The sequence below is a fragment of the Crassostrea angulata genome, chromosome 8 (assembly GCF_025612915.1).
Source record: "Crassostrea angulata isolate pt1a10 chromosome 8, ASM2561291v2, whole genome shotgun sequence".
NCBI classification, from domain to species: Eukaryota; Metazoa; Mollusca; class Bivalvia; order Ostreida; family Ostreidae; genus Magallana; species Magallana angulata.
The window spans coordinates 42,910,158-42,924,912 of NC_069118.1; the positions used below are offsets into that span (position 1 = coordinate 42,910,158).

Sequence of the window (14,755 nt, forward strand, 5' to 3'; positions counted from 1 at the left end):
CCCGCACTGCGGGTGCCCTTTAGTGATCAGTCTGCCCGTCCGTCCGTCCGTCTGAGATATCTTGTCCTGAGCATATCTTCTCTCCCCTTTGCTTAATCTGACTTATACTTCATCCATAAAATACCTTTGGGTAAAGGTAGTGCAATGACCTTGAACCATGTTTCTAGGTCAAAGCTAAAGGTCATAGCAAAACTATATGAAAAATCCCTCTCCGGAGCATATCTTTTCTCCCCTCAATCCAATCTGGCTTAAACTTCATTCACAGGATTGTCTATGGAGAAAGGGTGTACAGTGACCTTAACTGAAGTTTGTAGGTCAAAGGTCAAGGTCATATTTGATCACGCTAATTTTTTTCCGAGCATATACATTCTCTTCTTAGACCTATTAGGCTAATGTGCAGTTACCGTGAACCAAGTTTCAAGGTCAAATGTGAAAGTCATAGCAGAATTCTATTACAAAAACATGTCTGGAGCAAATATTTCCTCTCTTTGGTCCAATTTTGAGATAATCACCATCTCAATGTTGTCTAGTTTTGGTTATTTTTCCCTGGCAAAAAGCTACTAGAAAGGAATCAAACATATCATATCATACAAGACAGGTCGCAATGCGTATAATAACGAAAACGTTGTTACATATGTATACAATACGTTGTTTCAAAAAATGTACATGTATTTGACTCAACAGAGTGCATTATTATATATATATATAATAACGTGTGATTGGTTTTTACAGGCTTGACTTGTAATCATAAGTGAGACATGCATTGATATTTTAAGCTGAACATATCTAAATGGTGAATAAAAAACTGTTATATGATGTTTTTTTAATCAGTTTTAAAATCAAAGTTCAAAATTGCGCATTTTCATACTCAGATTAATTGATTTTACCTAATTAGGTTGCGATTTGATTTTGAAAATGGCTGTTTAAAAACAATACTTTTTTTTAGATAAAGTGAATAATAGTGATTTAAAAAAAAATTCAATTGGTGATTCATGTGGGTATAAAGATAGCGAGCAGTAAGGAGAACTGCATGAATTTAACTCGAGTCAGAGGGCAATGTTTTCTACTGCAATGATCGCTACCTTCATAGCACGAATAAATTAAATCACCAAATAGAGTCTTTTACTGAATATATTTACTCATCTCTTTGATTCTCTCTTTATACCCATACCACGAGTTGTGTAAAGAATAGGTCGGTTATGCTTCAAGACGAATCGTAAAAGGAATAGCAGACGCTAATATTTTGATCGATCACGAGATTTATTGTTATCCAGGCGTAGTAAGATCAAGTTGAACAATAAACTATCCAACATATTATATGTTATTAAACTGCCAATTAAAGAGTCAAAACTGTCAAATAATAAAATAATACATTTGCAAAAAAAAAGAGCAAAAACTAAAAAAAAAAAAATAATAAATAATAATTAATTTGGTTTATTGATTCGAGAGTGTAAAGCAAATAAAGTTAATTTAGTTTTTTTAACACATGGTCTGACAATTTATATTTTACAGTCACAATTGTAACTGGCTGGCGCTTAAAATGCAATATTATCGACAAAATAGGTAAAAAATTACGATATTCTTATGTCGGGACAAAATGAATTTTAAAATCGCGTCAACTTTGGTATTTTCAAAAATCGATTTAAATTTCTCCTCTTATCTCTCCTTATCTATGAGTTTAACGTACTTTAAGTTAACAAAATCTATTAATAATATATATATATTTTTTAAAAAGGTAGGCTGATTTAAATAAATAACGTGATATAAACTAGGTAGCAAGGAAATGGACAGTGTACAACTTTTTAACACGGTACATTTTAAAGGTGAGTCATTTGTGATAAACAATATGTAGTAACAATATTTATTATCTACATCATATCATTTAATAAGTAATCTAGTCACATAATTCAAAATTAGTTTGAATTTCCTCTGGTATGTTCTCCACAGTTCACATATGTCATATATTTGTGTTAACTAGTGTTGAACATTGGCCTTAAGAGCAATATAAATTTTATTTTCTATTTGCTTAGTTATTCATACATCAATTCATATTTATTTTACATGGGCAGATAAGGGATTAACGTGACTGCTAATCTTATGAATCGTTTTACATAAAGGTTGCTAACCATGGCCCTGAATGACCTCCAGGATTTGGTAAGGTGCCAACTCTGTAAGACGTCTGTTCCCAATTTGTACTGCGACATTTGTCATTTAAGTCTGTGTAAAGTCTGCGTGGGAGAACATCTCTCAGATAAATCCAAAAAGCACAAAATAGTGTCTTTTTTTGAGCGAGGATCTAGGCCTAATTACCCAAAATGTCTAACGCATTCCACAAAGCAATGTGAACTATACTGCGAACAATGTGATATTCTTCTATGTCTGCAATGCGTTTCATCTTGCGAGCATCTTGGCCATACAACAGTAGATATTTTACAGTGGTTTGAAAGAAAAAAAGAAGTATTGAGTAGAGAATTACAAGAACTGGAGAAGTCAATTTATCCAAGTTACAAGGAAATTGTATCTTATATTCCATCTCAAAGAGCTGATCTCAAGAGGAACTCGCTTCAAATTATTATAGAACTATGTAAACATAAGGATAATTGGCTCAGAGAAATCGATGTTATTATCAAGACAATGAAAGACGAGCTTAACAGAATGGAATCCAAACACCTTATTTTTCTTAAAAGACAAGAAGAAGAAATCAACCGCAGTATTTCAAAAATAACAGAAAGTATTGTTGATTTACATAATTTACTTGCCTCCAATGATATCAACCTTGTCTATGAACACAAATCCAGGAATTCTGAATTTAGAAATTTGCCTCCTCAACCCATTGTGACCTTACCTAAGTTCATACCTTTCACCATTGATAGAGAGGATATTTATCATCAATTTGGCAAACTGAACCCTATATTAGTTAGAGCAGAAGATGTTGGACATATATTGTATTCTGAAGATGCTGAATCCTCTCAACCAGATATGCCACTCCTTGCTGAGCCACGGATCATAGCAGAAATACATACCAATTATGGAACTTCTGATAAATTACGCAGTGTATCCGCTGTGAATGATACAGAAATATGGACTTGTGGTGACAGCAATATGATGAAACTCTATAACCTCCAAGATGAACTGGTTAAATCAATTAAGACTAAATCAGAAAACATGCCATCAAACATAGAAGTGACAAGGAATGGAGATCTTGTTTATACTGATTATGTCGATAGGACTGTGAACATAGTGCAAAATACAAATATTCGTGAGGTAGTAAAACTAAAGGGATGGATACCTCGATTTGTCTGTTGTACCTCTTCTGATGACCTCTTGGTTTTCATGGACAATGATCATGACAAACAATCAAAAATCATACGTTATTGTGGCTCCATTGAGAAACAGAGTATCAAGTTAAATGACAGGGGACAGCCTCTCTATTCATATGGACCTTCATATAAATACATTAGTGAGAACAAAAACTTGGACATTTGTGTTGCTGACTGGGGGGCGAGTGCGGTTGTTGTAGTCAATAAAGCCGGAAAACACCTGTTCACTTATACGGGACAACATTCTACTGACAAAGGATTATTTGACCCATACGGCATCACTACAGACAGTCAAAGTCGGATCCTAATAGCAGACAGTTTCAACAACCGTATCCACATTTTACATCAGGACGGACAATTTCTCTGCTTTATCGACAACTGTGGTTTAGACTGTCCAGTTGACTTATGTGTAGACACAGAAGGAAATATCTTTGTGGCTGAAAGGTTTACTGGCAGAGTGAAGAAAATTCAATATCAAAAACAAACTGTTTTAATATACCAAGTATAAAGAGACTGACAATTGAATTATATACTATATAGTACTAACTGTTATATAATACCAATAAACGAGGTTTGAAAAAAATTGCTACATTTGTACAGTGCAATATCAACATCTCAACAACATACACGACGAGATATATATTATTAACTAAATAAATGCTAGAATAATTCGTCTTTTTGAAAAATAGTTGAAAAATAATTTTAACTCCTGTTTTGAATTAAAACTTTGCACGAGACATGTGAAAGCCCACCCGATGTTCTTAGAGTGCGTAGCCCTATAGAGTCAACAAACATTTCGAAACCTCATTTAGCCACATTGCTTGTTTTTGACAAACCAGGTTACTCCTATTATGAAAATAACAGGGGGGATGTTTAGTGCTTCTATATCACACACGTCGATACCTACATATAATCGCAACCAAATTATTTCTCTTTAATAAATGAATATATCATCATGACAAGTATCACTTTTTTCAAAAAATTATTCTCACGATTTGACTGAAACTTAACACACGCAAAGCTGATGCTATTCTTTGCAAAAGTCAGCACATGTTACCGGTATTTGCTTTACCTTCATATCATAGGAATGATGAAGATGTTTATCAATTAATCTTTGTCAGTGAAAAAATTGATGAACAATTTCCTAAAAATTAAGCTAAATAAACATTTTTACAAGTAAAGCATTAGATTTATTCTCTAGGCAATAGCTATTTGTCTTGTCCTTTGTGGATTGCCAAACTGTATAATGAAAAAAGACTGAATCTAATACAAATCTTTGCGGCTCAACCTGACAGTTTTCGGGGGTCTTTCAAATATTTAAACTGGTTGCGTGTTTATTTTAAAATCAAATTGATAGTAGAAAGTGCAGATTTCAAGTGTCCCAAAGATAGTTGGAAAGCCAAGCAACACCTCACATAAAGTTTAAATTACCATATCGACATAAAGCATTTTCTTCCCATCAGTAAAGCTAAAACACTAAATTACCAAAGTGTCGAAGGCAAACCATTTATCTGAATATGTATTGCTATATGAAGACTTTGTGTAATTTTTTTTTAAAAACCGCAAGTAACACTAAGCACCTGCTATCATGATACACATCTCATTTAAAGTAAATCCACCCTCCTGTGACGTCATACATTTTACATAAACCATGAATTCATTAAAATTCTTGCAAGTATAATTGTAATTTCTATGTTATCATAGGTGCACATCAAAAACTCAAATCATTGTTTACTTGGAGATATTTAATAAGCGTTTTTCATCCTTATATTCGACGTAATTCAATAATGACAAAGGGAAATAACTATTTTCTACTTTTCTCTAAGTGATATATCTAAATGCTATAATTTTTCTAATGTAAACAATTTTTTTTTTATTAAATTTTGTTTTCTGGCAAAGTAAGCAATAAAATTTAAATAGACAAACAAGTATCCATCCACTTATATTTAATTTTTAAACAAAAAAAAGTGTGATTTTCAGATGATAATTTCACCCTTTGGTTTTTATTACCTGACATCTTAAATAGTATGGATACATATATATTTTATTTATTTTTTGATGAAATTCAAGTCCAATAAGTTAAAAAAAAAGTTAAGTTTATAACTTTGAACCCATGATTTTATAGGTACGGAGTTACCTTAAGCGTTTTTAAAACCATATTAATTTTATTTAGTTTTCAATTTTACTTGAAAAACCAAACTGATACAAATGGTTCCACCAATTTTCTCATCTATGCATTTGAATATAGTTTTGCGTTAAATATCAGTCAACATTATTAGCTCACCTGAGATGAAAGCTCAAGTGAGCTTTTCTTATCACAGTTTGTATGTCGTCCGTCCGTAAACTTTTCACATTTTCGACAACTTTTCCAGAACCATTTGATCAATTTCAACCAACGCTGGCACAAAGCAATCTTAGGCTAAGGGAATTCAAAGTTGAAATAAGTTCTTTTCTCAAGATCCATTTGGCTAGGAAATCTGAAACTTATGTGGAAGCATCCTAAGGTAGTTTTAATTCAAAGCTGTGAAAATCTTGACCTCTGGGTAGGTTGGGAAAACTCTGAGGGTTCCAATTTTTACACAGTAATATATGGAGTATATCTTTAAAATCTTCTCAGACACTTATCACCCAGGAAATCTGAAACTTATGTTAAAGCTTCTTCAGGTACTGTAAATTTATAGTTGTGAAGATCATGTAGGGTGGGGCCACAAGCAGGGGGTCGAATTTTTAAATAAGAATATATAGAGTAAATCTTTAAACATATTCTCCTCAAAAACTAATCAGCCAGGAAAGCTAAAACTTGTGTGGAAGCATCCTCGGGTAGAGTAGATTGAACTTTGTTCAAACCATGATCCCCGGGGTGCATCTGAAGAATTTTGCATTATTGGATTCTAAGTAGTGCGTTTAGATTGAATTTTTGGATTTCTTTAAACAAGCTCCTACATAATTTAACCATAAAAGTTCATATAAAACAGCAGCGAATTCAGTGAAGGAGGGGTCCATATAGGTGCAATTAAAACACCCCCTAAATTGTTTTTCTTGGAAAATTTATCAAATGACATTCTTAAATAAAGAGAGCTTACTTTGATTCACTCGTTGTTGATGGTCTTGCATTCGTAAATATAACCAAAACTTTTTCGGAGCGGGAAGACTAAAATTCTATATTGACTAAATGAAAAATTTTGATGTCCAGCGCATGCTGCCTTACAATAAGGCCACGGTCAGGGAGTATTTCCTCAAAATTGTGCCTTTAAAATTATTTATTTCTGAAACCAAGTACACAAAATCTTCTAGAAATCATTGTTTTCACTCTTATTTATTTATCAATGTTTTGATATCTAGTATAGTTATACGACATGAAAAGTTTTTCATGGACTAGAAACGTTTAACAAAATATTATAGTAGATATAGTATGAATGAGTACAATAAACTAAAAATAAGTAATAAAATTTGAAAACGTTTCTTTGGTATAATCCATTTTCATGAATTCTTAAAGCAATATGAGCTGCATTTTTCATGTTGGATTTTTTTTACAATAATGTTCTTTTCTACTAAAATGACAAAACTACATTATAATGGTTTTAAAAATTCTGTTAGCCATATTTTTGTGGAAAAGGCCGTTAAGAAGCCTTATTTGGAGCAAAATTTAATTATTGTCATCCTGTACAAAAATCGATTTGCTATATATTCCTTAGAAGAGAGATATTTCCTTTGACAAAAATTAATGATGTTTTCAATCTTATTTATCATTAAAGCTTAAGTTATATGCAGACTTTTCATACTAGCTGGTTTTTTTGTAGCAAAATAAAATTTTCAAAAATACAGCTTATATTGCTTTAAAGAGTTCAGTTTTATAATTTGATTTAATTTTTTTTTACCATATGTACTTGACAGAAAGACAAAATGAATTAAAAGACAATTTAACAAACTAAAGATACTTCACCTTGAGTTCTATCATCTTAATCGTCTGATAAACTTCCACCTTCGCGCTACTCTGCGAAAGATCTTCTAAACTTCTAGCTACATATACCTGAAAGCAATCATGTAAATATATTTATGTTTTTTTTTTATTTTCAATAGTTAAACTAATGTTCTACAGCATTCTTTTTTAATACGTCTACGTTTTCCATATATGTCGATTTTAAATCCAAGCTGTCATCAACATGTCAACAAAAATGTATTGTTATGTAGATGCATATATTAACTCCCTGTAAATTTGCGAATTGGTTTAGTAGGATGGCAGTTTTAAGTCTAAATATCGCGGTGGTTGCCCTGTGTCTTGCAAGTCTTTGCAGCTATTTAGTAAGGTAAACGAATGGTTGTTTTTAAAATATATAAACATAAATCTAGCAGTGTCATTTTTTTATACTCTTTCAACTTCTTATGAACACTAAATGAAATAAACTCATCTATTTTGTAGCACTTGCAATATTCACAGTGGACTTCAGTTCTACAGCTGCACCAAGTATTCCAGAGTATCGTATAGCCAGCCTTACAAGTGTGGTTTCTGGTACTGGCAGCGATGCTAGAGAACAAAGTAATCGCAATAACTTTAAAATTTTCATTTGTGTACTATATACAAATTAAAAAAAAAAGCTATTTTGTAATGTGTAAGTGCAAACATTTAATGGTTGTTTTTGTAGGTACACACATAGCGCGCACCACACCACTTGTTTTAAAAGCTGTAGAGGTAGCAAATTATATCCTGTTTTAGTTTTTTACCATGTCCCTGGCAATGCCTCTCTGTCTTTCTCTTTACTCGCCCGTCATGCTTTTGATGCTGCCATTCCATTTTTCTGCCATTCTGTCCATTAATTTACCCGTCTGTTTCACAATACATTTTGTAATTGACATAGTGAATGGTGGTTGGAATTCCTGGCAGGCTTGGGGAGCTTGGTCGACCTGTGATAGGGCCTGTGGGAGAGGCCGCAGGGTCCGTTACGGCGTACGGGAATGTAACAATCCCACGCCGAAAAATGGCGGCGTCCCGTGCCCAGGATCTCATTTCAGGAAAAATTCTGGATCGTCTTTATTAAAACACTGTCCAGGTACGTATAGCAATAAACAGTTCTTATCATGTTCCTCTGTCAGATATAACTGTTAGTCTGCCGATCCATTATTCCGTTTACTCGTCTTTTACTACCATTCGTCTTCTCTCACAAATTTATCATTGACGTCCAGTAAATGGAGCATGGGGCTCTTGGCAGGCTTGGGCAGTGTGGTCATCTTGTGACAAGACCTGTGGAAACGGACGGAGAACCCGACAGAGAGCGCGTGTCTGTAATAATCCCTCGCCAAAATATGGCGGCTTGCCATGCCGCGGATCTCACATCAAGAGAGAATCCGGATTTTGTTTACGAAAACATTGTCCAGGTACGTACAGATTCATGTTATCAATAACCCTAAATTTCTTTATCTGTCCGTCCAACGATCAGTCCATCCATTCTTGAATTTAAACTAGTGATCCGTCTGTTTGTCACTTGTTAAAAGTGAATATCAAGCTTTTAAGGTGGTTCATTTAATATATATATATATATATATATATATATATATATATATATATATATATATATATAAAGCACAAAGAAATTCACCTTGTTGGAGCTCCACCTCCGCCCCGACCGGGGCGTGAACTCACGACCTCTGGAACGACCTCTGGAACCCATTCTCCTAGCAGTGAGCGGCCACCGCGCTAACCACTGGGCCATCTAGGCAAGACAAAAATCTTGCTTTCGATGACGAAGGGAACCTAGCGCGCTGGTCGCTCACTACACGGTCGTTTGAGATACAGGTGGAATGCAGTTAAACGACAATTTGAGAGGATCGGGACGATACACATTGCATAGATATATACATATTATATATATGTCAATTTGAGAGTTATTGCAATGTTTGTGCTTATTATATGTATTTATCTATGCAATGTGTATCGTCCCGATCCTCTCAAATTGTCGTTTAACTGCATTCCACCTGTATCTCAAACGACCGTGTAGTGGGCGACCAGCGCGCTAGGTTCCCTTCGTATATATATATATATATATATATATATATATATATATATATATATATATATATATATATATATATTTGGCAAAAGATCCAAAATAAAAGAAAATATAATGTATCATTTCTGCGAGATCAAAGATTCGTCCTCTCTTTTGGATGTGCATTAAAAAGACAAACACATCAAAAGCATAGATATGTGGGCCGTACTGTGTAGCATGTGCATTTCCATTCAGTTTGTTTGTTTTTAAATGAAGCATATGAAAACGGCCCCTTTTTATACAATAATTTATAGAAAATCTACTATGCTTTTGATTAATATAAATTTTAAAACACTGTAGTGAATGATACGGGAGCAAGCGCTATATAGTTGATGTGATATTTAAAGTAATACGGTAATTTGCATTAAATTGATAAAAGCTAAACATTTACGAGCAAATATATATAAATATGAAAATTTTAGCATTTATGAATTAAAATTTTATTGCGCATGATCAGTAAACGGTAGCTGGAGTGTGTATGGTCCATGGGGAAAATTCTCCGAGTGTTCGAAGACTTGTGGAGCTGGAGCACAATCCCGATACAGACACAGAACGTGCAACAACCCAAAACCACAGTATGGCGGCCGCAACTGTACAGGACCTTCCATTAAATCAGAAACCTCTCCCTGCAATACCAATCCATGTTAAGGTAAACTCGAGAAATTTACAATTCCTAAAACTTACAGTTGAACTTTTGTAAAAGTTAAGACCGTTGTTTAGATCACAAATTCATCATAATTTCTTACGTTAATTATGTGTTAATATTATCTTTGTCGAACGTAAGATTGAAAAAAAAAATCATTCAAAGGCATGCAGTTTTTAACACAGTACCGGATAACTATGCCAGTGCCATGGTGTCATTTTTGCACCCGACTATGCTTCGTGTATTGAAAAATAGAAATACATTGTACGCCATACGATAGACCATTGCTTAAAGAGTTTATAAGCACCTTTATTATTAATGCATGGCATCTGTCAGGTGAGATATTTACCTAAAACAAATTCCAACAGGAAAATAATTTTACCCATAAAAATAATATTTTCCTGCACAAAATTTGGAATAAATGAAAATTTCAATAGGAATTTAATTTCCAGTAGGATTTGAACAAAACTACCATAGAATTTTAAAATCAGATAGGAATTCCGGCGCGGAAAATTTTGTTAAAAGCCCTGTAAGATTCTTTTTCGCAGAAGTATTAATTTCTCCTATGGATAGTTTATTTTTAATGGTAAATATCTCCCCTGCCAGGTAAGACACAATAAAACCAAAGTGTTTAAATATTCTGTGGACAATGGTCCATTATTTGGTATTACTTAAAAGATTTATTTTATAATTTTGAAATTTTTAATTTTACGAAACTGCATGTTAAGTTGGAGCAAATATGCCATCTTTGCGCTGGCTTTAAAAAAAATAGATTATCTGTCCAAACATTTGTACATTTAAATAAAGGCAAATATTATGTAAAACAAATTTAATTGAAAAGCCCGAAGTATACGTGAATAGTTTATTGAGACTATGTAACATATCAATTTTATGAATAAAGTTATTTCCAGCTTCGCCAAATATTTAAGCAATCTTATATTTATATTTTCAGAAAAGAAAGAGTCGTCCAGATGAACACTGATGACTGTAATTTCAACGCATGATATTTAATAATAAATAATTTACAACCTTGAAATGAGACTAGAAATACAATTTTTGACATAATTAGAATTACTGTAGATTCCTTATTTTACGCGATTGATTAATTCTGCGATTTAATCGTTGGGCATAAAATCGCGAGAACATATATTCGTGAACACCGATATTTTTTCATAAGATACGTTCATTAAGTTTACATTATATAGGCCTGATAAAAAGCGACATTTAAAAAAATCATCGAGATGTGCTTCTGGTTATTTTACGCAGATATATATTAATTTCTCGAGTTTAATTGGGAATCTACAGTAGTTGATCATAAGCATTTTTTTATAGTATGAGTTTTCTTCTTATATACTTAATTTCATCACCTTCTTACCCTAAACTTGGTACACAGTGAAGTTATTTTTTCTTCTTCATATTTTGGTATATTAAGAAGATCGAGAAATAAATAAATGATAAAGTTTTGGCAAAATGAGGGTTTTAACCCGGCCAATTGGTGTGAGTGTATATTCGTCTATTCCATTGCTGAATCGGTGATTTAATTTTGGTTGAATGATATAATAATTTACCCTGTAATTTTTGCTTTCTAATTTTATTGAAAAAATGAAGTTCCAAGCAAAACAAAAGCAAACAACGGACGAACGTTTTGCATGTTATAGGTCGACTAGTTTGTAGTAAGACTTAACTTCAACCCAATACGCCGCCAAATGCAAAATGGCAGATTCCGATTTAAACAAAACAATTAGCGTCTTCGATGCTGACAGTGAAGTAGTATATGATGAATCCAACAGAAAGCGACGGTTATCAGACTCTTCTGCATCTCATGGATGTAAACGACTTTGTACTGTCAGTGAGAGTACGTCCTGGAGCTCCGACCAAACTAAAAATGGAACTCCACAAAAAGCCTCCGGAACCGAGGTACATGTAATTTCAACAGAATCTGAGGATTCGCAGTCAGTTCCCGGAAACTGCTTAACCAAAATAGCTTCACTTGAACTTCCATCAAGACTGAGTGAATTGGAAAGAAAACACATCGAAAAACTTAATATATCAATTGTGCATGTTCCTGATACGAAACCTCTTGATCTTATTCAATGCGGAGAAACTAAGAACTACGAGGAGACCGAAAAAATCAATGAGTTAAAGAAATACGTGCAAAAGAGTTCTATGATGGGTCATTTAAGATCCCTTGACCATTTGTACACGTCCTTTACAGAGCTGTCATCAGAAAGCTTGTGGGAGATGGCTCCAAACGATGATGAAAAAATATCAATGATCCCAACATGGGTACCTGAACAACATATACTATGGTTTTACAGGTAAATCTCAAACATGTTTAACCCCCTCATATACATTAAGAATATTTTGAGGGGATGGGTTTACAATTCACACCGCTCCTGAAAAGATTGGGTCTACCCAAGGGCTCGTCACGAAGCTTTTCAACCTTTTATTGTACTACATCTATATTTGTGTATTTTATTGTAAAGAGGGGTTAGATATAAAAAGTTGAAAAACTTCGTGACGAGCCCCTGTGGTTTACCAGGTTTACAGAATCAGGTAGTTAAAAATATTTTGTTATTACAGTCAGGGGTGTGACTGAAATCCATCATATTGAAAAAATGCATTTGTATATTTAATAACTGATTATTGTTGTTTCGATTTACAGTCAAGCCGAACACAGACCAACTCGTATACAGGTCAACTCGTATACAAACATTTCCGCATCAAAAACCAAAAGTCAGCTCGTATACAAGGTATTTTTGAGTCATTAACGTTAGCCTATACTAATCACCGTTCTAGACAATTTTTGCTGTAACATTATATAAAATTTTCTTAAATACATCATCTGTTGTAAGAATATTTGACTCATAACTGCTGTGCAGCATTTGTTATATTTATTATCATATTTAATATTTGACATAAATTATATAGGCATATAAAATTTTTGTATACGAGTTGACTTTCGGTTAAACACACCGGGAATTTTTGTATACGAGCTGATTTTTGGTTGTTTATACGGAAATTTTTGTATACGAGTTGACCTGTATACGAGTTGGTCTGTGTACGACTTGACCGGACTCCCTCGTCTCCGTTGTTTCTACTAACTTACAGCCTTACCAATTTGATAAAAAAAATGCTGAAATACAGTCATATTCTTTTTTCAGAGGTCACTGAATGAATTGTTAAGGCTGGGCACACTTAATAATCTCATTTGTTTAAGGGGCACACTTATTTTTTTTGGTTTCAACTGTGAGTCAAGGTTTTTCTCTACACATGTGACCATGGCAGGATAGTGTACTATGAAGTAAATGGGCTGGAAGAATTAACTTGGGAAAACAAGTCATATTTACAAAAATAAAAAGATGTGTACATTATGTAGTCTGAAGAAATGACAATAATCAGAGTTCTTGAAATCTTTCGGTCCTGATGGCAAGACCGATTAAAATAACCAAGGACCGATTACTTGAGGTTGCCTGTCAGTCCAAATGACCGGTAAAAGTTGACAAGGGAACTTTCGAAAACAAGACTAAATTTCGTACAAAAGCAACGAAGTTGATGCAAACTATTCTGGGTAATCACTGAGGAGATCCGAATGCATACGATAATTAAATCAAGAGGATTTTTGGCTCTCTCTAGACTGATCATACGTTTTCGGAACATTTCAGAACTAATGAATATAATTTACGTCACTTATATGTAAACTTTCAATGCTTTCGATAAGTTTGGCGAGTGTTTAGTACATATTGACACGGTGTGTTTATAATGCAACTAACAAACGTATAGTCATGCAATGGGAATAAGGCTTTCGATCATTTTCCAACATAGATATAGTCAGAAATCACTTTGAGAAATTGGAGAACTTGTTTAAACATAGCATGAACCGATGCCCCCTATAAATCCAAGATGACGAGTGTCGTCTTTTTTACGTTTTTTATGTATATAAATACACTTTTTACACATTGAAACAGGGTTTTAAGTTAATGTTTTCATTGTAATACACAGAAATACACACAAAAATACTAATTTTAATCATTTATGTCTTCGGGAGCAAATAATAAGAACTCCACTATCCGACAACTAAGTCCCTGCATGTGGCATGATGTGTAGAGAAAGAGAACGAGAAAGAAAGATAAAAAAGGAAAGTTGATGAGAGAGAGGGAAGAAAGTTAAAATTAATGAAGTGATAAATAAGAATGTGAACGTGAGAAGTCAAAATGTGAAAGTTAAGAGGAATCATATCAGAAAAAATTGAGAGAAATTGGGAGGCTTGTAAGTTAAGAACGAAATAAATTGATAATAAAATTCAAATAAAGTTTTTCATCTTTCTATTAAAATATTTTGGACTGATAGAAATTTGTCCGGACTGACAAACTTCAGATGGTAGTCAGTCCAAATGACTGACAGCAGAAAAAAGATTTGAAGAACTCTGAATAATCAGTTATTTTTCAATATGATGGATATCAGTCACACCCCTGTATTAAGTAATAGTTAGATCATATTAAGTAAAATTCACGCAATTAAGAAGAGGGTGGAGGGAACCCTTCTTAATCGCGTGAATTTTACATAAAATAATCTTAGAACATAACCCACTTTTTCATTGGCTGCTCAAAAGTTCTGTGCCAATCAAATATCACCTCTCTCTTGTTTTCTGTTCTCAAAGCTGTCAATCTAAATGCTATGTCGCTGTGAACTTGGAGAAATTCTTATTAACAACGTTTAAATATATCACTTAATAGAATATTTAGTGA

The 14,755-nt window shown here is 33.4% G+C and overlaps 2 protein-coding genes and 1 pseudogene across 3 annotated transcripts in view; all 3 read left to right on the forward strand.

Annotated features, from left to right (window-relative positions):
• The first annotated feature begins 2,127 nt into the window (after positions 1 to 2,127).
• Positions 2,128 to 3,828, forward strand: LOC128160988 (uncharacterized). The gene has a single exon (XM_052824262.1). The coding sequence runs from the start codon at positions 2,128 to 2,130 to the stop codon at positions 3,826 to 3,828; it is 1,701 nt and encodes a 566-aa protein (XP_052680222.1).
• Positions 3,829 to 7,556: 3,728 nt separating this feature from the next.
• On the forward strand, positions 7,557 to 10,013 carry LOC128159028 (coadhesin-like; annotated as a pseudogene).
• Positions 10,014 to 11,692: 1,679 nt separating this feature from the next.
• Positions 11,693 to 14,755, forward strand: part of LOC128159019 (uncharacterized) — a 31,068-nt gene continuing 28,005 nt past the window's right edge. For both annotated transcript variants that reach the window (XM_052822051.1, XM_052822050.1), the window contains exon 1: positions 11,693 to 12,325. In XM_052822051.1, coding sequence (XP_052678011.1) covers positions 11,721 to 12,325 — 605 coding nt within the window. In that variant the 5' untranslated portion in view covers positions 11,693 to 11,720. The remainder of the gene's footprint in view (positions 12,326 to 14,755) is intronic.

Excerpts from the sequence above, each read along its gene's own strand:
- LOC128160988 (XM_052824262.1), top strand. The coding sequence starts at position 2,128 with ATGGCCCTGAATGACCTCCAGGATTTGGTAAGGTGCCAACTCTGTAAG.